At 34.7% G+C, this 26,697-nt stretch overlaps 4 protein-coding genes and 1 pseudogene across 4 annotated transcripts in view; 3 read left to right on the top strand and 2 right to left on the bottom strand.

The window, feature by feature from the left end:
* The first annotated feature begins 634 nt into the window (after positions 1-634).
* Positions 635-26,697, top strand: part of LOC125812075 (putative clathrin assembly protein At2g01600) — a 272,019-nt gene continuing 245,956 nt past the window's right edge. The window contains exon 1 of the mRNA XM_049491565.1: positions 635-644. The gene's annotated coding sequence lies outside the window, so the exon portion shown is untranslated. The remainder of the gene's footprint in view (positions 645-26,697) is intronic.
* On the bottom strand, positions 3,618-4,188 carry LOC125812103 (protein PELPK1-like). The gene has a single exon (XM_049491597.1). It carries the CDS (start codon positions 4,161-4,163, stop codon positions 3,795-3,797), a length of 369 nt encoding a protein of 122 aa, XP_049347554.1. The 5' UTR covers positions 4,164-4,188; the 3' UTR covers positions 3,618-3,794.
* LOC125812112 (protein PELPK1-like) overlaps positions 5,265-26,697 on the bottom strand; it is a 30,892-nt pseudogene continuing 9,459 nt past the window's right edge.
* Positions 6,993-7,736, top strand: LOC125812095 (kirola-like). The gene is made up of 2 exons (XM_049491590.1): positions 6,993-7,179; positions 7,471-7,736. The coding sequence occupies exons 1-2, from the start codon at positions 6,993-6,995 to the stop codon at positions 7,734-7,736; spliced, it is 453 nt and encodes a 150-aa protein (XP_049347547.1).
* LOC125812096 (kirola-like) lies at positions 23,735-25,606 on the top strand. Its single transcript, XM_049491591.1, has 2 exons — positions 23,735-23,921; positions 25,341-25,606. Exons 1-2 carry the CDS (start codon positions 23,735-23,737, stop codon positions 25,604-25,606), a joined length of 453 nt encoding a protein of 150 aa, XP_049347548.1.

Raw genomic sequence — 26,697 nt, 5'->3', positions numbered from 1 at the left:
TTTTAATAAAGGGGATTGAAGAAGAAAAATAGTATAAAAATAAAAAATATATATCCTGTCGTACTTTCTAGTTTCTTCTATAAAAAAGAAGGAAAAACTAACTATAGCTATAGAAATTAAACAACTATCATCTCTACTAAATATAATTATATTTTAAAATAATTACATAATTAAAATATCTTTAAGAGTGATAGATTTAGGTGTAACATCCGACAATTTAAAAATGAATATGAAGAAGCTTGAAATTTGGAAATAGTCATTTTTGGAAAAATTTAAAATCTGGAAAATTTGGCTAAGTGTGGAAATCAGTGAGTTTTTGGCCAACTTTGAGCAGTCATAACTCCTAGATCAGGATGATTTAGGAGTAGTTCCAGTTATGGTTTCGAAGCTTGTGGAACGATCTTTCCAACGCCACTGAGTTTGCTCGATTCCGAGTTCGTATGAGCGAGTTATGATCTTTGAAAGTTGGGCAGTTGGCAGGGATTCCGTTCCGGAAATTTAAGGGCATTTTGGTCTTTTCACAAATAATTTCTTTTGAGCTTATATTGTTGTATTAAGCTGATATTTGGATCATTTTGTCCCATTTTGAAAGAGAAAGAGTTAGGGTTCAAGAGAAGAAGAAGAGAAGAAGGAGAAGAAGAAGAGAAGAAAGAGGAGATCAACAAGATTTGTCAAGATCATTGTGGATTTTCGTCGGGGGTGATCCCTATCAAGGTATGTGAGTCTTTAGTGTGGGTTTATCCTTTCCCCCCACATACCAAGCTCGTTTTTATGATTTGAGAAGAGATTGGATTTGTTGTTGAAGTTGTTGAAGTTGTTAGTTGTTGTTGATGTTGTTAGTTGTGTTGTTGAAGTTATTGTTGGTTGTGGGACAGGATTGGGCTGTGTATTTGAGTTGTGACCTATTGTATATTGAGGGATTTTATGATCCTTAGTGTTGGTTGGTTCATACCCCCACACACCAACTCGTTTTTAATTCCAAGAGAAGATTTATTGGTTGTTGAAGTTGTAGTGGTGTTGTGTTGAAGTTCTTGCTGATTTAGTACAGATTTCTGGCTGTGATTTTTGAGTTGAATCTATTGTATAATAAGGGTCTTTATGATTCTAAGTGTTGCTGCTGAAACCTTGAGGTTGAGAGGGTTTAGAATTGGAAAGAAACAAGGGGAAAAAGTCGGATTTTTGGGGAAAAAGAGGCTGGGCTGTTGCACCTCTGCTAGTGCCAAGGACACCAATCCTTCCCTTTCATTCACCATTTCTTTTTTTATACATGTTCCTAGGTATTATACCTATGTTTCCTAGTTGTTTCCAACACTCCAAGGTACTTCCAAAAGTCAAGTAAAACTACAAGTCAAGTGAAGTTAGTTTCCAAGTCAAGTGAAGTCAAGCTTAGAAGTAAGTAAGTCAAAGCAAGTCTTTAAGGTTTTCCAAGAGTCTTCATTGAGCGTTTTAACTTCATTCTAAGGCTCAAGTTCCAAGTTAAGTATTGAGTTTCAAGTCAAGTCAAAAGTTAAGAGTTTCATGTTAAGTTAAGAGTTTCACATCAAGCCAAGAGTTCAAGTAAAGTAAAGAGTTTAAAGTTGAGTTCTTTTCTCAAAGTTATTAGGGAACTATGTATTCCCAAAGAAGTTTTAAAGAAATGTTTTTACATTTAAACAAGGTTGGAAACTGAGATTTCCAAAAAGCCTTCGGGCTAGTTTTTGAGTAATTATCTCATATCAGCAGGAAGAAATATGTTTTAAAAACATAAGAGCCAGTACATTTTTGGGAGTAGTATCGAGCACCGAATTGGGGGAGCGTTCAAAGAACCCACAGCCCCCATAGAACCATGTTAGCCACCATGGGTAGAAAAGGATCATACTTTTTAGATGAATCCTTTTCAGATTAGACTAGTGGATCCATTAGGCAGTTCAGGTCTTATACCTTTGGCCGGGTATAAGATGCTCTGGCAGCGTGAGGTCGATCGCTGTATCATCACTATAGCTCTTATGTGATGGTTGTCGGTTAGAGAAACTCCCACAGCAGTTATTGTATTTTTCATACACAGAGATTATTGTATTTTTTATATACATCAGTTCATTGTATTTTTATACACATTTCAGGCTTATTGTATCCTTGTATACACACAGAGTTCATAGCATGTTTTAAGCAATCTTTCTTTATATCGCACTTGTTTTAAATTGCCTTATATTGAAAGAAGTCAGTCAGGTTGAGTTAAGTTGAGCCAGGTAAGCTATTCAGTTTCTTCCAGTTTTCCTTCTAGCCTTTGTTGCTTAGTTTTCCAGCTTGCATACTCGTACATTCCATGTACTGATGCCAGTTGGCCTGCATCGTTTGATGATGCAGATTCAGGTACCCCGGATCAGCATCCTGCACGTCGTTGATCCAGCTGAGCACTCCAGAGTCAATGGTGAGCCTCCTTGCATTCCGGAGGACTCAATTATTTTGTGTTCTTAGTTTTTGTTTTATTAGGATGTTGCGGGGTCTGTCCCAACATCCATCTCAGTATTTTAGAGGCTTCATAGACAGACAGTCAGTCAGTTAGTTTTGAGTCTCTCATCTATATATATATGTAAATATTCTATTTTGAGATTCGAGTTGCCTTTATGGCCATATTTTATAAGTTAAGTTGTTTTGTAATATTGCATTGCATTGAGTTAATCTGTTGAGGTTTCCGCTGAGTTAAGAAAGCCAGGCCAAGGGTTCGCTTGGGGCTAGAAATGGTCTCCGGGTGCCGGTCCCGCCCAGGGTGTAGGCTCGGGGCGTGACATTAGGTATCTTAGGGTCTATAGTTCAAGGAGTGGGGACATCGACAATGATATCACACATTGTATTGGCGTGGTGTGGATGAAGTGGAGACTTGCCTCTGAGCAACTTAGTGGACCATGTGGCTAAGGTCTCTCAAAATCATAACACACGGTATATGTGTCAGATAGAAATATAGAGATGGTGAAATTGAATTTCTATTTTAGTTTATTATTGAACCATATGACCATAATTGGCTACATTAATTATGTAAAATTTATTTCAATAATTTAGTTACCTCCACATAGTGGGGGAAATATATTATATGGAAAAGGGTTGATTTGCTTTAAAATTATGTAAAAGGGTTTAATTTTTCCATTCGTAAAATTAATGTGGTCATTCATGTCCTCGTCGTTGCAATATTTGGCTCGATTACAGTTAGTCATTTCATCAGAGAACAAATTTAATCAAACCAAAGGACAAATATTAACTTTTTTCTTATGTAATATTGGTAGTGTCAAAAGAGAATTTTCAAACCAAAATTGTAACGACGAAGACAAGGATGACCTCAACTTTTAACTGTCTCATATTTTAATAGCAAATTTGGTGATATTGATGTATATTGGTGCCTCAGCTCATGAACGAAAAACTATTCCATTTCAATTTGTCTGTCTTACTTTCATCTTTTGTCCACTTAAAAAACAATGTCATTTTCTTATTTAGGCTAACTCTTTAGTTTCAAGTTTTCACTTGACATGCATGTTTAAGATTACAGAATTAAAGACAGTTTGGTACATTCTACATATTTTTAATTTGATATCACAATATTCAAAAGTTTTCTTTACTTTCGTAAAGTCTGTGTCAAGTCAAAATCAAACAAATGAAACGGAGAGATATGTATAATGTCATTAGAATCACAAGTACATTAATGAAGTGATGACAAAAAAAAATACGAAGGAAAGTTTCAAATGGCAGATTGTATAGCACAACAAAGAAATACATATATGATCACACAACACAATACATTTTTAACAATGCTGCTTCGGTCGCGCTCAAGGCTTTTTGGGCACTTGAGGGATTTCTGGCTTTGACAAAGTTGGCAATTCAGGCTTAGGAATGATAGGAATCTCGAGTTTTGGTAACGTTGGAAGTTCAGCCTTTGGAAATGGTGGAAACTCCGGCTTTGGGATTTCTGGAAATTCGGGCTTTGGTAGAGTAGGCAACTCAGGTTTCGGAATTTCAGGGAATTCAAGCTTAGGCAAAGTTGGGATTTCAGGTAAATGTGGCAATTCTGGCTTAGGAAGCTCAGGGATGGTTACATCAAGAAGATTGCGCGCTTGTGCTTGAATCACATAACTACTTGTTATAAACAAAGTGACAAATAATAACAAGAAAAAAGATGGGGTATACTTATAAGCCATTGTATAAAGGTGATAAATGCTTCAAGACTTGTAATTTATGCTTTTGTTGATTATGCATTATACTTCACTTCAAACAAGTTTATATAGTGAAAGTAAAAATTGGAGAATTAGTCTTTGGTTGTGGTTTGGTATGAAAAAACTATGTTAGTTCATCTTCTCAACAATAACCTCCTAATTAATCTAACTTGTATAACAAGTATTACCTAATTAATCTAACATTATGTTGTTTAGGTGATTGAATGTTTAATAAACATCCTTACATATGTCCCAAATGGCCTTAAGAGTCGCTCAACTTTGTTTTGTCTTTCAAAAGTCACTCAACTTAGCTAAGTTAGCTTCCATAGTCATAATTCCCCAAAATCTTATATTTGGTACCTATTTAATGACGTGACAATTGTAAATTTTTACAAAAAAAATGTTTTAAAATTTTAAAATGATAAGCAATGTTGCATATTGAAATACTCCCTCTGTCCCTAATTACTTGTCCATTTTTGAATTGACACATCTATAATTATTGACATATAAGTTTACCATTTTACCCCTATTAACTATGAAGTGGATGAATTAAAAATTTAAGATTTTAAAAAAAGTTCTACCTTTTTCAAAGTAATTAATTGAGGGTATAATAGGTAAAAAAACAATTGTCCTTTCTTGATTTGTCAAAATAGACAAGTAATTAAGGACAACTACAAAAGGAAAAGTGGATAAGTAATTAGGGAATCACATTCTAGAGTCAATAAGAGATTTCAATGCAAATGAATACACTACAAAAATCTAGATGATTCATGATCGCTAAATTACTCGTAATTAACAATAATTTTTTTTTTGATAATTCGTAGCTAGATAGAATTAGCGTTGAGTTTTACTATTTAACTAAAGAATATATTTGTCCTGCAACAGTTTCCTATTTTTGGTAGTGATAGGGAACTACAAAATTAGCTAAGGTAAAAGTCACCTTATATTAGTAAATTGATGGCATAACAATTACATAAATAATCCTTCCAAAACAGAGAGCTGGAAATGATTTTATCACAACAAAGGGAAACACATATGATCAATGTTACTTCAATAAGGCGAAGAGAAATTTCACACGCCACGCACTCAGGGCTTTTTAGGCACTTGAGGGATTTCTGGCTTTGATAAAGTTGGTAATTCAATCTTAGGAATGACAGGAATCTCTAGTTTTGGCAAATTTGAAGTTCAAACTTTGGAGATGGTGGAAACTCCGGCTTTGGGAATTCTGGCAATTTAGGCTTTGGCAGAGTTGGCAGCTCAAGTTTCAAAATTTCAGGGAATTCAAGCTTTGGTAAATTTGGGATTTCAGGTAAATGTGACAATTCGGGCTAAGTCAATATTTAGTGGCAACCTACCCAATATTTAAGTTATTGGAACTATTTTTGTAGAATAAATATTTCTAGTGGCAACCATTATCACCACAATAGGAGTTTCTAGTGGCATTCTTAAAAAGTTGTCATAAATAACATTTAGTTATGGAACTACTTGTCAGTTGCCATGGCGCTCAAGTCGCTACTAAAATAATTTTATTTCGACTTTTTGGGCTTCAGTAGCAATTAGTCGCCACTGAAAGCTCAATTTCTAGTAGTTGCATCATTAATGAATGAGTTTCTATAGTCAAAGCATTGGATGATATCTCACACAATAGGCAATCCCTCTTCTATTGCTCTGGATAAAATTAGCATTGGCATGGACAAGGTCCCCTCTCTAATTCTAATACAAAACATGTCTATAATTAATCTCAACATAAAATTTTCAAAAGAGATATAGTGTTTGGTGTGTTTGTGGAGGGGTGGGGGACATAGTTTCTTTTATAAATAAGTGGTTACACGTAGGGTGCTAAAATTGATAATAAACAAATAATGTATTTGGTAAAATGTTGTTGATATTTTTTAATTATATAATGACTGAATTAATGTCGTTAAATCTATTTACAAAAAAAATTAATTTAAAAGTATTTTCAAATAGAAAGGACAAATGACAGAAATAAAATAAAGAGAAATTCAAATTTATGTTTTAGAGAGAACATTTTAGGGGGTACAAAAGGATAGTAAAGGTAAAATTGTACAATGATTTGTTAAATTAAAAGTGCTTATAAACTGTAAAAACATAAATTAGAGATGACCAAGTTATGACTGATTTCGGCTTATAAACACTTTTAGTGTTTGCCCACTATATGATAAAGCTTAAAAAATATGCTTATGAACTAGTTTGAACAGTTTATAAACTTAAGGGAAAATGCATAAGTACCCCCAATCTATGCCCGAAATCTCAGAGACACACTTATACTATACTAAGGTCCTATTACCCTCCCGAACTTATTTTATAAATAATTTTCTACCCCTTTTCGGCCTACGTGGCATTATCTTCTGGGCCCAACACGTGTTGACAATTTTTTCAAGCTATCTGGTTGATAGTGCCACGTAGGCCAAAAAGAGGTAGAAAATTATTTATAAAATAAGTACGGAGGTAATATGACCTTAGTATATTATAAGTGTGTCTCTGAGATTTCGGGCATAAGTTGGGGGTACTTATGCATTTTCCCTAAACTTAACCCAATACCTTCTTAATATAAAAGTAGCTTATTGTGTACTAATAAGTACTAGTTATTACTAGATATAAGGAAGAGTCTTTTTTTTTTGTAATAATTGTGTGTAATTACATACAGACACCTAATTATGTATAGGCAAAGAAATACAAAACTTTAGTCTAGAGTCTAGACATATGGGCATTGTCTATCTATAAAAGGGCAGAGATACTCATGTAATGATGAACCACACTTGTTATTATAACTTTTTGATATATATAAGAGAGATGAGCCTTAAAGGAAAGTTAGTTTCTGAGATAAACATCAAGTGTGATGGAGATGTTTTTCATGAGATCTTAGGGAATAAACCACATCATATCTCAAGCATATGCCCTGATAAGATACAAAATGTGAATATTCATGAAGGTGAATGGGGCACTGTTGGCTCTGTTAATTCCTGGAACATCACCCATGGTAAACATACATTATATTTGATTTTAGTATTTATTGTTTTCTGGTAGAATATGGTTCATTAGTTTTAGTCTTTATTAGTTTGTTTTAGTTTTATATTTCTTACATGATAGCATAAGAATAAAACACACACACACATATATATATAAGGGTCATTAATTTGATCCAACACTTATATTGATTCAAATCGTTTTTAACCTGTTCAGATTCAATATAATCCAAATCATCGATCATTCAAAAATGAAATTAGTAGTATGGAATCTTTACTATTTTTAAATTTTATTTTTTTTGCAGATGGGAAAGAGAAGGTGGTAAAGGAAATAGTTGAAGAAATAGATGAAGAAAAGAAGTTGATTAAGAAAAAGATAATTGAAGGAGATATATTGGAGGATTACAAATCATTTTACATCACTACTCATGTTGAGACAAAAGGTGAAAACAATTTGGTTACTTGGATTATTGAATATGAAAAGAAGAATGCAAATGTGCCAGATCCACACACATATATGGAATTTGCTCTCAACATGACTAAAGATATTGAAACTCACCACATTAAGTGATACATATGTATATGTACTTGGAATAATGTGTGGTGTTATTAATGAATGTGCTTCGAAATATCTACTATATATATGTAACAAAAATAAATAGAGTGGATATGTAATTTCTATTTTGTAAAATTCTGCTTATATAATATAAATAAAAGCTACTATTTGGATTGCATAAGAGTTTCCCTTTTCTTATTCTTTTCTTTTCTCTATGCTGGAAATTAGTCAATGTATGTGTTTTCCTTTCAACTGTACCATTTTTTTTATAAAGGGGATTGAAGAAGAAAAATAGTATAAAAATAAAAAATATATATCCTATCGTACTTTCTTCTATAAAAAAGAAGGAAAAACTAACTATAGCTATAGAAACATCTATCATCTCTACTAAATATAATTATATTTTAAAATAATTACATAATTAAAATATCTTTAAGAGAGATAGATTTAGGTATCTTAGGGTTTATAGTTCAAGGAGTGGGGACATCGACGATGCTATCACACATTGTATTGGTGTGGTGTGGATGAAGTGGAGACTTGCCTCTAAACTCTTGTGTGATAAGAAGGTACCGCTGAAACTCAAAGGTAAGTTCTATAAAGTCTCTTTTTAATCCGGTCAAATAAGGATATTTTTTTTGGTGATTCGAACGACATTGCTTTATGGGACTGAAGGTTGGCCAATCAAGAATTCCCATGTCCATAAGATTCCTATAGCAGAGATGAGGATGTTGAGGTGGATGTGTGGTCTTACTAGGATCAATCTGTGGTAGACAAGATGAGGAAAGCGAGACTGAGATGGTTTGGAGATGTAAAGATGAGATGATTAGACGCAGTGATGGAGCTAGAATTTCGCCTGGAGGTGTCAAAATATAAAGAAATAAAATCGTATAGAAGTCAAGGAGTGTCAATATGTAATATATATACATAAAAAAAATTATTCTAGCTACACAATGTAATTTTCCGACGAAGGGGTGTCGGACAACACCCCTTAACTACATGTGGCTCCGCCACTGATTAGACGCACCCGTGAGGAGGTGTGAGAGGTTGGTTATTGAGGGTACAAGGACAGGTAGAGGTTGACCGAAGTAGTACTGGGAAGAGGTGATAGGACAAAGAATTGACGCAACTTCAGGTTACCAATGATATGACCCTAGACAAGAGGGTGCGGAGGACACACATTAGTATCGAACGTTAATAGTTATAGGGAACTACAAAATTTTGTTAAATAGGATCAACGATAAATTTTATTATTTAGCTGCAGAATTTGTCCATAGCCAATTTTAGGTTTTTTTAGTAGTGATAGGGAACTACAAAATTAGCTAATGTAAAAACCACCTCAAATATTTGAAGTTTTCAAATAACATAAACGATGTGTGTATTGTACCACTAGAAACACAAGAACATTATATTAGTGAACTGATGACAGAACAACTACATAATCAATCACATAAATAATCCTTCCAAAACACAAGAACATTATATTAGGCAAACATACATGGTCACACTACATAATGAAATGTTACATTTTAACTATGTTACTTCAATAAGGGAAAGATAAATTTCATATGCCACGTGCTCAAGGCTTTTTAGGCACTTGTGGGATTTATGGTTTTGGCAAAGTTGGCAATTCAGGCTTATAATTAGGAATGGAAGGAATCTCGAGTTTTGGCAACGTTGGAAGTTTAGGCTTTGTGATTTCTGGAAATTCGGGCTTTGGCAGAGTTGGCAGCTCGGGTTTTTGAATTTCAGGGAATTTAGGCTTAGGCAAAGTTGGGATTTCAGGAAGGCATAATACATAAATTGGCCTTAAACTTGGCCTCATTTCATATTTATGCCCTTCAACTTTGGGTATGCATAAGTAGACACTTAAACTTGTATAAACTTGAACAAGTAGAAACATGAGTCCTACGTGGAACAATACACGTAGGACAAAAAATGACATGTAGGATATGTGTGTCTATTTGTTCAACTTTATACAAGTTTAAGTGTCTACTTGTGCACACCCAAAGTTGAAGGACATAAATGTGATTTGAAGCTAAGTTAAAGGGCATATTTATTTATTATGCCTTTCAAGAAGATGTAGCAATTTAGGCTTAGGAAGCTCGGGCAGAGTTATTTAAAGAAGATGTCGTGCTTCTGTTTGAATTACATAGTTGCTTGCTAATGACAAAAAGTGATGAGTATAATAACAAGAAAAAAGATGGATTGTGGTGAAAAGTCATTGCTGAAGGTAAAAAATACTTTAATTCATATGACTTATACTTCAGTTTGAACACGTTATTATATAGATGTAATTAGTTGTGCAAAAATGAAAAGAGGAATAAAACTAATTTGGTTGGTGGTTGGTTAAAAAAAATGTCAGTTAGTTCATCTTCTCAACAATAATAGTCCTAATTTAATCTGCCAATTTTTTGGCATGCACAAGGTCCCTCTCCAATTCTAAAACAACATGTCTGTAATTAATCTCGACATAAAATTTGCAAAAGAGATATAGAGTTTGGTTGGGGTGGGGGGTGGGGTTGGGGGTAGGCATCATTTCTTTATAAACAAGTGGTTACGCGTAGGGTGCTAAAATTGATAATAAACAAATAATGTGTTTGGTAAAATAATGTTGATAAACTTTTTTTTCTAAAATAATGACTGAATTAATGTCGTTAAATCTATTTTTTAAAAATAATTTAAAAGTAGTTACACATAAAAAGAACAAATGAAGGAAATAAAATAAAGGGATAATTCAAAGTTATGTTCTAGGAAGAACATTTTAGGGAGTACAAAAAAAATAGAAAAGGTTATATTGTAAAGTGATTAGTCAAATTAAAAGTGCTTATAAGCTGTAAAATCATAAATTTAAAATGACCAACTTATGGTTGATTTCGGATTATAAGCACTTGAGAATTATAAGTGTTTGCCAACTATATGATAAGCTTTAAAAATATGCTTATGAACAAGTCTGAACCACTAAGAAATTTAACTTAATACCTTCTTAATATAAAAGTAGATTACTGGGTACTACCTATAACCAAGAGTCTTTTTATGTAATAATTGTGTGTAGTTAGTTACGTGCACACACCTAATTATGTATAGGCAAAAAACTAAATACCAAATTTACAGTCTAGAGTCTAACACATATTGACACTGTGTAACTATATAAAGGCAGAGCTACTCATCATGAGCACTTGGCATTGGCTCATTTCATGCTACGATGCTGTCTCCCTATCTCTTGGTTGAAGCAGGGATGAGACCCTATAGTCTCTATCCAGTGCTCTTCCAGCTCGATATCAGTATAAGTATCAATCTCTTTCCATCCGCTTTATCTAAAGAAAAAACCTCTTCCTTTCTCTCTTCCTGATGAGCGGATTCAGAGTGATCAGGTGAAGCCCCCCTTCTCGTTGGCTAATGATGAACCACACAATTGTTATTATAAACTTAAAGAAAAATGAGTCTTGAAGGTAAATTGGTTTCTGAGATAAACATCAAGTGTGATGGAGATGTGTTCCATGAAATAATTATGTACAAACCACATCATATGTGCAACATATGCCCTGATAAGATACAAAAAGTGGATATTCGTGAAGGTGAATTGGGCACTATTGACTCTGTTAGGTTATGGAAATTCACCCATGGTAAATCCGTATTATATTTGGTTTCAATATTTATTGTTGGCTCCACTTATATAGATTTTCGTCGCATTATATAGCTCTTAAAAAAATTTATATATATCTAACTCAAACTAATAAATAACACATTATATAGCTCAAACTAATCAATTCATGAATTGGATCCAGGACTTTAGTATGATAAAAATATGAAAATATACATACTTGCAAAGATAATAATAGAGGGATATTACAACAGATATTATACACTAGCTAGAGATTGCAAAATTACCTAAATATCCAAAGAAAAAACAAATATCAGAAATAACTAAACGAGATGATTTTTTAGATTTAGACTGTGTAGCAGATATAAATAAAACAATTCAATTATGGATAGGATATATATCAAAATAATTAATAGATAACAAAATAGTAATAATAGAGACACCAGGATATATAGAAAGAACGCTTATAGGAACAGTAAAATTATGGCTACCGCTAAAGTACGATGCTAGTAGTGACAGGAGAACATGATAAACAAATAATCTATGAATTTTTTAGTATATATATTTGTTTGCAGATGGGAAAGAGATGGTGGCAAAGGAAGTTATTGAAGAAATAGATGAAGAAAAGAAGTTCGTTAAAAAAAAGATGATTGAAGGAGATATGTTAGAGTATTACAAATCATTTTACCTCACTATTCATGTTGAGACAAAGGGTGAAAACAACTTAGTTACGTGGATCTTGGAATATGAAAAGAAGAATGCAAATGTGCCAGATCCACACACTTTCATGGAATTGTGTCTCAATATCACTAAAGATATTGAGAGTTACCACATCAAGTGATACATAAATATATGTACTTGAAATAATATTATGTGGTGTGGTTAATGAGTGTGCTTTGAAATGTCTACTATATATATGTAGTGAAAATAAAAAGAGTGGATGTGTAATTTCTAATTTCGTTCAGAACTGTTGTTTGGGTGAAAGCCTGAGTAGATGGATATTGATAAATAAAAATAAAAGCTCCTTCTATTTTTTGGATCAGCGCGAGCCAAACATGGTTGATTTCAGATTATAAGCACTTTTAGTATTTGTCAACTATATGATAAGCTTAAAAAAATATGCTTATGAACTAGTTTGAACCACTTAGAAACTTAACCTAATACCTTCTTAATATAAAAGTAGCTTATTGGGTACTAGATATAACCAAGAGTCTCTTTCTGTAATAATTGGGTTTAATTACATGCACACACCTAATTATGTATTGGCAAAGAAAATATGAAATTTATAGTCTAGAGTCTAGACATATTGACATTGCTTAACTATAAGATGGTAGAGATACCCACTTAAAATTAATTAATGTAATGAATGAGTTTATATAGTCAAAGCATTAGATGATAGCTCACACAATAGGCAATCCATCTTCTATGGCTATTGCTTCAGCACAAAAAATAGTAGTGATAGGGATATATTGTCACGATCTAGATCGTTATGATTGACACCCACACTAACCTTCCGGTGGGAGAACCATTACTACAACCCAACTAAGTAACTTAACGAAAACTAGAACATTTAATGATACGGAAGCTGGTTTAAATGACTACTAAAATATGGAGTTCCCATAAACTACGAAATTTTAATAAATCAACTAACATAACTATTGCGGAAATTCAACCCCTAGAACCTGAAAGTCATTGTACCAAAACTCTGTAAACCAAAAAATCCAAGGAAAAGGGGTGCAACCCCTAAACTAACATAAGCAAAGTCTAACTAAACAGTCTGAGTCTGAAAAGAGTGGACTAAACAAGGAAGGATCCATGGCAGCCTGGAAGAACTGGCTCACCCTTGAATCTGGTCTTCAATTAATGATCAGCTAGCTGAGGTCTATCAGTAGCCGCCTGCAGATGCCCTGTACTCAACAAAGAACGAGCAAGTGCAGTATCAGTACACAACCACAGTGTACTGGTAGGATAAAGTGGCCATCCCAATAAGCGAAACATAGGCAAGCAATTACAACACAGTAAACACACATATACATAATACATAGATCCATTATCATTTCAGGAGTAACATACAGTTCCCAATATCAACGACAAGTAGACATAAATGTAATCATCACAGTGGTCCTCTCATGGAACCCACACCCAAACTATTAGTGTGTCGGAATGTGACACCCGATTCAATATATATACATGTCTCGGAACGTGACACTCGATCCAATATATGTGTCGAAATGTGAAACCCGATTCAATATATGTATTAGAACATGACACTCCATCCAATCTATGTGTCGAAACGTGACACCTGATCCAATCAACACAACCACAATCACACCCATAATGAACAACGATCATAGTCATACAATCAAGTATTGGTTTCATGGCATGTAATTGTTCATATATACTCATTTGCATTAGATTTGATTCGCATTCCCTTATTTACATACACACATGCATACAATGAAGCAATTAAACGACATATATCACACAAACAGGAAATCAAACCATCATCTACCTCGAAACCAAGCTTGAATCCTCCTAAGACACTTGAGTCTTCCCTTTCCGGATTTTTCCCGCTTGTTCTTGGTCTAACAACAGTTAAGTAATTCAAGAATCAATAAACAAGACCTAATTAATCGGATAATAATCAAACTATCAATCCTAGGTCAAACCCAAGATCCCAATACTCAATTAGAGATTTTTCCACTATCAATTTCAGGCCAAAACCCTCCCCCAATGATAATTACTCAAGTTTCTAAGTTCTAAGAATTGAATAATGGATTAGGGGAGTAATTATATATCTTACCTTTAGCGCTAAAAATCGTGGAAAACTGTTAAGAACTGCTCTAGTTCGCCTCTTAGCTCTCAAAAACGAAGTTTTACAGAAAATAATGATTTTGGGGTTCTTGCCCGACTTAACTCACGACTGTCACGCCACAGCGGGACCCAACCCGCCACAACGGCCCCACTCTAGCGGCTTGCACGGAGACAGAAGCTCGGAATTTGAGTTTCAAGCTCCCATTTCACAACACACCTTCAAACCTGGACGTTTAAAAGTTACCCTTCTATACCAAGATCAGTTTCGGGAGTTCTACTCATCCGAATTTGATTTCGTAAAGCCGTATAGGCTCCTTAACTTCTTGGCTATACAGTCATGTGATCAAATTCATAATCAAACCTCCCGTCTATTACCAAATTTCCCTAGACCTCACCTGACTCAGATTTCATCCAAGTCTGGCCTAGGCTAGAAATTTCCAAGTCACTACTCAAAAGTTTTCTGGCCCAAATTATTTCCTCATTGGCTTTTCCATAACGACGGAAACATGTCGTTACAATAGATACCAATTTATCCATCACTCGTCCCCGAGTGATTAACTAGGAGAACTGGTAAAGGCAAAAGTAGAGTAGTATCTGAATCGTCGAATTGCTGGGGATACTTGTATCGCATGTCCTTCTTGGTTTCATAAGTAGTTTTCTCAATTGGAGGATGTTTCCATTGAACTTCCACGGACTTTATCTCCTTGGTCCTCATAATATTTCTTCAACATGCACACATTGAACACTGGATGGACTCCAGATAAACTACACGGTAAAGCCAATCTATAAGCCACAGGCCCTACACAGTCAAGAATCTCAAATGTCCCGATGTATCGAGGACTAAGGTTGCCCTTCTTACCGAATCTCATCAGCCCCTTTATGGGTGACACTTTTTAGAAGGACTTGCTCACCAGCGTGGAATGTCATGTCCCTTACCTTATGGTCTGCATATTATTTTTGTTGACTCTGGATTGCTAGAAGCTTGCCTTGGATGTTTCTCACCTTATCTTGAGCACCTTTCACCAAATCAACCCCTAAGGGTTTCACATCTCCAGCCTCAAACCAACCAATTGAATACCTACACACCCTTCCATACAATGCCTCAATGAAGTCATCTCAATACTCGAGTAATAAATATGGTTGTATGTAAGCTTAACTAACAACAAAAGTGTTTCCCAATTACCACCAAAGTTTATCGTACATACGTGTGCAACATGTTATCAAGGGCCTTGACACAATCATCGGGACGAATCATTTCTCATATAAGCATGATAAAATTCCAAATCAATACTCACTACAATTAGAAGTGAACCTGAACCAACCAACACACACTCATAATACCCAAACAATCATAGTTCTTAACCACATCTCCATCCCACAACATAAATTCCCATTGACTTAAGTTATAAAAATTTGATCTTTAGACATCTGATACCAACTTTAGCCTTTGCAATCAAATAAAAATATTCTTGCACTCGCCTCTCTCTAAAGGTTGTACTACATCCCACATTTTTTTACGACTCTAGCTTTTTTAAATTCAATTCAAGTGGTATCCCACCATCTCTTTAAACTTTCCATACAACCACGTTACTCACCAAATATTAGAAAATCGCAACCTTAGATACTCAAAAGTCGTAATTACTATACAAAATTTGCTTAACCAATAATCTTATTATATAGTTCCATCCCATCACAATCCATCATGAACTCTTATTACCATTATGCTCAGTTAGCCCTGACAATTACTACGAAGTCAACCTTTTCATCGACATGACACCTCAAACTCAGGTATACTCATCAAATTCAAAGGACTAACCCAATTTTATACGCACTTTCTTAGAAAAATCTTCAATTTTCTTCACCCAAGTATACTTAATGGGACTTATTTATCCATAAGCTTGTCATTCTGGTATCAATCCACTCCTTTATGGCTTAAGATAAATTCACCATTCCTCATACTACCATCCTTCTTCTTAACAAACAAGACAGGAGCACCTCACAAAGAAGCACTAGGATGTATGAAACCTTTATCAAGAAGTGTAACATCCGGCAATTTGAAATAACTATGAAGAAGCTGGAAATTTGAAATAGTCATTTTTGGAAAGAATTAAAAATCTGGAAATTTGGTTCAGTATGGAAAAAAAATGAGTTTTTGGTGAACTTTGAGCAGTCATAAATCCTAGCTCAATATTAGTTAGGTGAATTTCCAGTTATGATTGGAAATCCCTTGGAATGATATTTCCAACGCCGCTGAGTTTGCTTGATTCCGAATTCGTATGAGTGAGTTATGCCCTTTGGAAATTGGGTTGTTGGCACAGGGCAGTTTAGTACGAATTTGTAAGGGTATTTTGGTCTTTTTCCTAACCATTTCTTTTGGTTATATTAAGGGTATAGACTGATTTTAAATCATTTTTCCCTTTAAAAAGTGAAAGTCAGGGTTCTTGAGAGGAAAGGAGAGAAGAGGAGAAATGAGAAGAAGGAGCTAAGTTCGTCGAGGTCGTCGTGGTTTTCGTTGAGGGTGATCCCTAATAAGGTATGTGAGATCATAGTGTTGGGTTGGTTAATTTCCCCCACACGCCAAACTCGTTTTAATTCCGAGAAAAGATTGGTTGTGTTTATTGAAGTTGTTGATTGCAGTTGTTGAAGTTGTTGGTTGTGTTGTTGAAGTTCCTTGTTGTCTTGGTACATGTTTTCAGTTGTGATTTTGAGTTGAATATAGTGTATGTTGAGGGGTTGTATGATTCTAAGTGTTTGGGGCTAGAACCTTTGAAGTTAAAAAGGTTTAGAGTTGGAAAAACAAAGGAGAAAAGTTAAGTTTTCGGGAAAAAAGGCTGGGACGTCGCGCCAGCCAACGCGCCCCAAAAGGGATTTTGAGCTTCCACCATTGGGGCAGCGTGCCATGCAGAGCCCCCCACCAGGCCTTCTGAGCTTTGAAGGCTGGTGCCCCGCGCCTCTCAGAGCGCTAAGGACGCCAATCTTTCCCATTCTTTCCCTACTTTTTCATACATGTTCCCTGGTAATGTACCTATGTTTTATAGTTGTTTTCAACACTCTAAGGTGCATCTAGACATCCCGAACTCATTCATAAACATGAGATCATTACCCTTGAATTCATAATCCAATTCGAGGAAAGTTCGAATCAAAGTCAAGTGAAGTTAGAGCCAAGTCTAGAAGTTAGGAAGCAAGTCAAAGCAAGTCTTCAAAGTTTTGCAAGAGTCTTTATTGAACATTTTAACTTCATTTTAAGGCACAAGTTTCAAGTTGAGTAAAGAGTATAGAGTTTCAAGTTAAGTCAAGAGTATAGATTTGAGTTCATTTCTCAAAAGTATTAGGGAACTAAGTATTCCCAAAGAAGTTTATAAATGTTTTCACATTTGAGTAAGAGAGGAACTATGATTCCAAAAGAGCCTTTGGGCTAGTTTTCAAGAAAAGGGAACATTGATTCCAAGTGAGCCTTTGGCTAGATTTTGAGCAATTATCTCAAACTAAAGAAAGATGTGTTTAAAACACTTATGAGCTAAAGTATTTTGGGAGTAGTATTGAGCACCGAATTGGGGACGCGAGTTCATATTAACTCAACTCTCTATAAGAACCATGTTGCCAAACATGGGAATTAACGGGTCATTTTTTTCAGATGATCACGTAAGATTAAGCTTGTGGATCCACTAAGTTAAGTAAGGTCATATATCACGGCAAGGTATAGGATGGTCCTTGGGCAATGTGAGGTAAAACGTTGTATCATCACTAAGGCTCATAGTGGTGGTTGTCGGTTAAAGAATCTCCCATTAAAGTTATATTACTTTTATATAAGTAAAGTTGAGTTTGTTATTGCTTTGTCCTTAATGAACTAAGTTGTTTTTAATGTTTTACAAGCTTTATGTATTGCATGTGTCTTATTGCTTTACATTTGAGTTCAGTTGTTCATGAGTCGAACAGAGCTAAGGTAAGTGTTCACTTGTACCCCTTTCAAGCTTAAGTTGTGGTTTAGCTTTCCATCTCGCATACTCATACATTCAATGTACTGATGCAAGTCGGTCTGCATCTTATGATGATGCAGACGCAGGTACCCAGGATCAACATTCAACACATCGTTGATCCAGCTGAGCACTCCAGAGTCAGTGGTGAGCCTCTTTGCATTCCGGAGGACGTGGTTATTTTGTTCTCTTAGTTTTGCTTTATTAGGATGTTGCGGGGTCTGTACCAACATCCATCTCAGTGTTATGGAGGCTTCATAGACAGTCAGCCAGTTAATATTGAGTCTCTCATCTATGTATCTATAAATATTCTATTTTGAGGCTCGAGTTGCCTTTTTGGCTAGATGTTATCGGTTGGGTTGTTTTATGACCTTTCATTGCATTGAGTTATTCTGTTGAGTTAGGTTTCCGCTGAGTTAAGAAAGCCAGGTCAAGGGTTCGCTTGGGTCCAACAATGGTCTTCGAGTGCTGGTCCCACCCAGGCTGTAGGCTCGGGGAGTGACAAGAAGCTCCTGGATTTGAGTTTTAAGCTCTCTTAATTCTGCCAGAGTCATGCGATAAGGAGGAATGGAGATGCGGCGAGTGTCAGGTTCCAAGTCAATACAAAAATATATATCTCCATCCGGAGGCATACCAAGCAAATCGGTAGGAAACACTTCCTTGAATTCAAACACTACAGGAATAGACTCAATAAAGAGAGGCTCAACATCAATCTCCCGAATATAAGCCAAATACGCCAAATACCCCTGCCCCACCAATTTCCTAGCCCGCACGAAAGATATGACCTTAGATGGCTTAGGCGTGTACACCCCTTCCTACTCCAACTTTTCCCTACCTGGGATCTTTAGAGTCATAGACTTAGTAATACAATTAAGCATAACATAATAAGGGGACAACCAAGTTATGCCTAAGATTATATCAAAGTAAGTCATATCCAAAATAACCAAATCAACCCAAGTTTAAAAACCCATAAATAGAACAAAACTAGCACGATATACCTGGGTGACTATGACTGACTCTCCAACTGGGGTAGAAACTTGGATAGGGCATCAAGCACATCACAAACCGCATCAAATACCAAGGGAAACTGAACTGACACATACGAATAAGTAGAACCCAGATTAAGCAAAACAGTAGCCATTTAGTCACAGACAAAAATAACACATGTGATTACTGCATCAGACACCTCAGGCTCGGTCTTGCCCGGAAAGGCATAAAATTGAGCCATGGCATCTTGACGGGCAACCTCCTTGCCTGAAGACACTGATCCCCTACCTGCATTACCATTTTTTCGGCCTCCACGGCCTCACTGATTTCGTCCTCATATGCCTAGGTTCACCACAATTGTAACACACTTAATAACTAAACCAAGTAAGAAACACTGATATTGTAGTAGTTGTATCATGACCCTCTTTGATATACACTCAATCTAGGAAATCGTAGTAGAAATTCGAACCTCAACTGTCGCAACATAATTTCATCATTTACTAAGCAACCCATACATGTTATGCCAACAATACTAAATGCATTTTCCAAAGTAATGGTGTTCATTATCTAGTCTTCCCTTACAAAAGTCTTCTAATTTCACCCCCTTCCACCTCCATCACAAAATCAATCACTTCCTGAAAAAAAAATTAAAACAACCACCTATAATCTTGAATCTGCAAATCTGACCTTAATCTCTTCACAAAACGACGAATTTACTCATCTAGACTGATGCAAAGTGGATTACCATATTTGGATAAAACACAAAATTTTGCCTTATAAAGGCTACACCAAATATATTATGTTGCTCTATATTCAGAAATTTATCTCTCCTCCTATCCCTCAAAGTTCAGGGTATATATTTCTCCATACAGAAAGCTATAAAATGTTTCTCAAGTCATGAGTAGTGCATTTATTAGTCGGAACTCAACATGAGACTACCACCATATTTTGGTGTCTCCCTTTAACTGGTATTTCATAAACTCAACGCTAAATAGCTTTGCCGTATCCATCTTATAAAGCAAACCATGACAATCAACAAGAAAATCATAAGAATGTTCAGATTCAGTACCCATGAAAAATGAAAGTTTCAACCTTAAGAACATAATAAAAACCTCATGTTTGTCACTAGCCATTACATGCCCACATTGAATCGGGGAAACATGCTTATTTGGAAGGACGCATCCTTTCTTGCTAGTGTTGATGTTGCCACTTCTGTTGCTCTAGTTCTGACAATAGAGTGAAGGAGGAAAGATACCAATTTATATCACCTATATGCCAATTGGATTCAAGTAATTGCACGAAGAAAGAAAGGAATACGTTTTCGTAAAGTCTTATAGCCTCTCGAAGAAAAGTACAGACGTCTCTATACCATTCTGCAAGACACTACTAGACTTGTTTTGGTACAATGAGATCAACGAACCTAAGGCTTTGATACCAACTTTGTCACAACCTGAACCGCCGTGATTGACACCCACACTAACCCTTCGGTGGGAGAACCATTAATGCAACCCAACTAAGCAACTTAACGAAAACTAGAACATTAAAAGATACGAAAGCAAGTTTTAATGACTACTGAAATATGGAGTTCCCATAAACTCCGAAAGTTTAACAAATCAACTAACATAACTATTGCGGAAATTCAACCCCTAGAACCTGAAAGTCATTATACCAAAACTCTGTAAACCAAAAAATCTAAGGAAAATGGGCGCAACCCCTAAACTAACATAAGAAAAGTCTAACTAAACGGTCTGAGTCCAAAAAAAGTGGACTAAACAAGGAAGAATCCATGGCAGCCTGGAAGAACTGGCTCACCCTTGAATTCAGTCTTCGATCAATGATCCCCTAGCCGAGTTCTATCAGTAGCCGCCTGAAGATGTCATGTACTCAACACAGAACGAGCAAGTGTAGTATCAGTACATAACCATAGTGTACTGGTAGGATCACGCGGCCATCCCAGTAAGTGAAAGATAGGTAAGCAATTACAACACAGTAAACACACATATACAAAATACATAGATTAATTATCATTTCAGGAGTAACATACAGTTCCTAATATCAACAACAAGTAGACATAAATGTAATAATCAGAGTGGTCCTCTCATAGAACCCACACCTAAACTGTTATTGTGTCGAAACGTGACACCTGATCCAATATATGTGTCGAAACGTGACACTAGATCCAATATTTGTGTCGAAACATGACACCCGATCTAATGTATGTATCGGAACGTGACACCCGATTCAATATATGTGTCAGAATGTGACACCTACTCCAGTTAACACAATCACACCCATAATGAACAACGCTCATAGTCATACAATCAAGTAGTGGTTTCATGGCATGTAATTGTTCATATATACTCATTTGCATTAGATTTGATTTGCATTCCCTTATTCACATACACACATGCATACAATGAAGCAATTAATGGCATATATCACGCTTACAGGAAATCAAACAATCACCTACCTCGAAACCAAGCTTGAATCCTTCTAAGACACCTGAGCCTTCCCTTTCTAGATTCTTTCCACTTGTTCTTAGTCTAAAAACAGTTAAGTAATGCAAGGATCAATAAACAAGGCCTAATTTACCGAGATAATAATCAAACTATCAATCCTAGGCCAAACCCAAGATCCCAATACTTAATTAGGGCTTTTTCCACCATCAACTGCAAGCCAAAACCCTCCCCCAATGATAATTACTCAAGATTCAAAGTTCTAAGAATCGAATTACGGATTGGGGGAGTAATTATCTTACCTTTAGCACTAGAAATTGTGGAAAACTGTCAAGAACTGCTCTGGTTCGCCTCTTAGCTCTCAAGAACGAAGTTTTGCAGAAAATAACGATTTTGAGATTTTTCCCCGACTTAACTCCCGACTGTCCCGCCACAGCGGCTCCGCCCTGGCAGAACTAACCCCGATCTGGCGACTTGCATGGAGACAAAAACTTGGAATTTGAGTTCTAAGATCCCATTTCACAACACACCTTCAAACCTGGACGTTCAAAAACTGCCATTCCATGCCAAGATCAGTTTCGGGAGTTCTACTCGCCCGAATTTGATTTCGTAAAGCTGTACAGGCACCTTAATGTCTTGGCTATCCACTCATGTGACCAAATTCATAATCAAACCCTCCCATCTATTACCAGATTTCCCTAGACTTCACCTAACTCAGACTTCGTCCAAGTTTGGCCTAGGTTACAAATTTCCAAGTCACTATTCAAAATTTTTTTTGCCCAAATTTTTTCCCCATTGGGTTTTCCATAACGATGGGAACAAGTCGTTACATATATAGTATTAGCACTGGCATGGACAAGGTCCCCTCTCCAATTCTAATACAAAACATGTCTATAATTAATCTCAACATAAAATATGTCAAAGAGATATAATGTTTGGTTGGCCATATGAGAAAAAATAATTCATGCATTACTAATACAGGAGTTCCTGATATCATATTAAGTTAATATGTAGTGTAAAATGTACTCGTATAACAATTTCATTATTATAAATTCTTGTATTATTATTCTGTAATATTATTCAAAACATATATAAGGTAATATACTCACTGCATAGTTATTTTTATGAGATAAGCGGCCCCTAATAATAGATCAACAAGTTCTTATAGACCAAAATATGAACATAATTCTGATGATTTCTTGATCTTTACTTAAGGATCCAATAGAAAATATGCAAACGGTTTTCTTCTCATTTAATTGCACAGATTTATCTTCAAAAGGATCATTCTTTAATTTTTATCTTTTATGAGTTGATTATTAATTTTTGCCCCTATATCTAAAGTACTGGCTTATGCACTCCACTTGTTACCACAAAACGACGAAGCCAGGAGTGGAAGGAGGGACTTGAACCCTCAACCTCTTAAAAAATGAACTTACGCCTAGCGTGACTTAAGTTCTTTAAGAACGTGAGACATAATTTATGAGATATTATGATCCCACTAAAAAATTATTTGTTTGGAAAAAGAGCAAATTACCCTTTTCTGTGAGGACCCAATTCTCATTTTCTAGGTAGTTACTTCATACAAGTTGGAAACTTAGCCAATTTACGTAACACTTGAGCATTATTTGTTTGCACCTAATGAAGGTTTGATATGAAATAATTCAGATATTAGATTATTAGTGCATTTGTACTCATTAAGATTTTTAAGTACTTTCGAATAGGTTTTAATCATAAAGATCTAGAACAAAGTTTTAATATCATTAAAATATATTTTTATATGAATAATATCCATCATCACTCTATCCACAATCACCAGTCACCACCACTAGGCACCTTTGTCGCCGCAACCACCACCATCATGACTTGATTTCGACTTATAAAATCATAAAACTAAAGATGACCAACTTATGACTTGATTTCGACTTATAAGCACTTGACTTAAAAACACTTTTGGTATTTACGAAATGTATGACAATCTTAAAAAAAATGCTTATGAACAAAATAATTATGTGTAATTACATAGACATGCCTAATTATGTATAGGTAGAAAAAAGTAAAAAATGTATTATAATCTAGAACCTAGAAATATTGCATTGCCTAACTATAAAAGGACATAGGATCTCATGTAATGATGAACCACACACTTGTTATTATAACTTTGTGATATATCATAGAAGAAAAATGAGCCTCGAAGGAAAGTTGGTTTCTGAGATAAACATCAAGTGTGATGGAGATGTTTTTCATGAAGTATTTAGGCACAGACCATACCATATCTCCAACATATCCCCTGATAAGATACAAAATGTGGATGTTCATGAAGGTGTATGGGGCACCGTTGGTTCTGTTAATTATTGGAATTTCATCCATGGTAAACCTTTATTATATTTGGTTTCAATATTTATATCTTTCGTGTCCTATCACAAAATGTTCAGTTCATATATTCTGCAATACCATTTTTTTGTGGTTTCAACACAAGTGTGGTGTCTCACTATGCACTCTCAGTTATTGAATTCTGAGTTGCAAAAGTCGAAGTTATTGCATGTTAGTTCAAAGACATTTATATTTTCTTCAACTTGACTCTCAATCATCGTCTCTTTCATTTAACAAATGTTGAAAAATAATTCATTTTTTGTTTTTAGAAAATAAAATATGCCCATGTCATTTTTGAGTAATTGTTAATCAAAGTTATAAAGTACTTGCACCACATTTATATTGCTTATCAAACACACAATTCTCACAAAATTTCAAAGCTATAATTATTTCCCCTTCAACTATACTGGCTTGAAGATAATACAGTCGAGAATGAAACTTACCCTTCATGAGTACCATGGAGATCTTACACACTTTCAGTGTTTCATTATCTAAGTGAAACTTGCACCCTTGATCATCCAAAGTCGAAAGAGAAATCAAATTTTCCTTCATTTGAGGAAAATGTCAGCACTTAATATACATTTCTAATGATGCATAAAATATTCTCAATTCCCTATATATTTAATGAATTATCTTCACCTAGGTAGACAATCTCACTCGTTTGCTTATAAGTTGTAAATCTATTCTTGTGAGGACATATGTGAAAAAACGCACCAGAATTAAGAACCAAGAAATTATGCCTATGATCAAAACTTAGAGCACAAACTTTCCATACATAGTCACTATCATCAGATTATTACCAGTATCAACAATATATATGTGTGCAGAACCCCTAATTACCAAGCTATATATGATACCAATTGTGTCGGAAATATCGTGGGTCACATAGTACACAATCACAAATAAAGAAAATAGAGAAGAAAAATAACACAAGGATTTAACAAGGTTCATCTAGGTCTAATCATTCAAGCAAAAACAGAGAGAGTTTTCCACTATAAGAAAAAAAAAATGAGTGTACAAATAAGTAGTCACAATCCTATAAGGAAAATGTTCTTACATTCCTATAAGGACAACATAGTCCTTTTCCAAATCTATTAGGACAACAAATCTCTTAAATCAATAGATATTATGAGTTTCGTAAATATATAAGAGAAAAAAATCCAAGACATAAATAACAAATAACATATATATCTAGGAGACCATTTCCTCGAAAAAAAGTTTAACATCTAGCTCAAACCAAGTAATAATTAATATGTTTGTTAATTTAATCCAAGAAAATTTTGGATGCATTATGTATGACCCAACAATACTTTTATTGACTCAACCCGTTTTTAATCCGTTCAGATTCAAATCAACTCGCTCGATCATTTAAAAATGAAATTAATAGTATGAAATATTTACTATATTTGTCTTACAGATGGGAAAGAAGCGGTGGCAAAGGAGAAAGTCGAAGAAATAGATGAAGAAAAGAAGCTGATTAAAAAAAGGATAATTGAAGGTGATTTGTTGGAGGATTACAAATCATTTTACATCACTCTTCATGTTGAGACAAAGGGTGAAAACAATTTAGTTACTTGGATTATTGAATATGAAAAGAAGAATGCTAATGTGCTAGATCCACATAAGTTCATGGAATTACTACTCAATGTAACCAAAGATATTGAGAATCACCACATCAAGTGATACATAAATATTATACATTTGTTGAGACTCTTTGAAAATGTTGACGATTGTATGTTGAATTCTTTAAAACTAGTGCATTTTGAACTAATTGATATGAATACGGCAACTTTTTTGAAAAGTTGAAGCAATGTATACCAAATGCTTGGATTTAAGCTGTTGTCTCAAAGTCTTGTAATAATGTGTGTTGTTATTAGCGGGTGTGCTTTGAAATGTCTACTATATATATGTAGCAAAAATAAAAACGAGTGGATATCTAATTTTTATAGATAAATAAAAATAAAAGTTGTTATTTGGATTGCATTATAGTTTTTCTTTTTTCTTTTTGTTTTCTCTGCAATAGTATGTGCTTTTCTTTCAACTTTTCCATTTTATTAACACGGCTGAGAGGTTCATTTGAAACCTCTTTCGTTACAATGTTTATGTATAGTTAAATATATTTTATTTATATACCGAAGATTCAGTTTATTGGCCATAATTTTAGAAATAATTTTAAATTAGTATAATTACTCAAGCTAATGTGTTTAATATCAGCAGAAGTATTAGGAAAGTCGACTTTGGGAATAAGAGCAAGACAAATTTAGTGAGGGTTAGTGTTGTTATTTTATAATTTTAATCCATAGATTATTAATCCTCATATTCTCCCACATTCTAACAAACAAATTGAAACGAATGAAAGTATTATTTGTAAGGAAAAGAATAAGGAACAATCAATATTGTATAACTTTATACTGATTTCTTATGAAGATCAAATCTTTTCAAATTCAAACCATAACGTTATATAGTTTTAAACTGATCTAAATTTCATGAGACATTTAACTAATATATGTTGTATGTTCTTGTAACATTTCACCTTAGAAAGAGCTATATTTAGAAAGCGCTAAACTGGAAATAGCTAAATTAGAATTTTTTTCAAGTTATGCTAACTTATGAATTTTGTGTCAACTCAAACGATCATAATATTCCATACATGATGAGTTAGGTGGACCATAAGATATAAACTGAAAGGTCTTGGAATCCTCTTTCTAACGCCACCAAGTTTGCTAATTTTCAAGCTCGTATGAGGGAGATAAGCCTATTTCAAGTTAGCCTGT

The sequence above is a fragment of the Solanum verrucosum genome, unplaced genomic scaffold, assembly GCF_900185275.1.
Source record: "Solanum verrucosum unplaced genomic scaffold, falcon-dt-bn FXZP01000603.1, whole genome shotgun sequence".
Lineage (NCBI taxonomy): Eukaryota > Viridiplantae > Streptophyta > Magnoliopsida > Solanales > Solanaceae > Solanum > Solanum verrucosum.
Note: the sequence above shows the minus strand (reverse complement) of the source record. Positions and strands in the feature narration are given on the sequence as shown.

Coding starts and splice junctions, on each gene's coding strand:
- LOC125812096 (XM_049491591.1), top strand. CDS start 23,735: ATGAGCCTCGAAGGAAAGTTGGTTTCTGAGATAAACATCAAGTGTGAT. Junction 23,922..25,340: donor TTATTGGAATTTCATCCATG/GTAAACCTTTAT, acceptor TTTGTCTTACAG/ATGGGAAAGAAGCGGTGGCA.
- LOC125812095 (XM_049491590.1), top strand. CDS start 6,993: ATGAGCCTTAAAGGAAAGTTAGTTTCTGAGATAAACATCAAGTGTGAT. Junction 7,180..7,470: donor TTCCTGGAACATCACCCATG/GTAAACATACAT, acceptor TTTTTTTTGCAG/ATGGGAAAGAGAAGGTGGTA.
- LOC125812103 (XM_049491597.1), bottom strand. CDS start 4,163: ATGGCTTATAAGTATACCCCATCTTTTTTCTTGTTATTATTTGTCACT.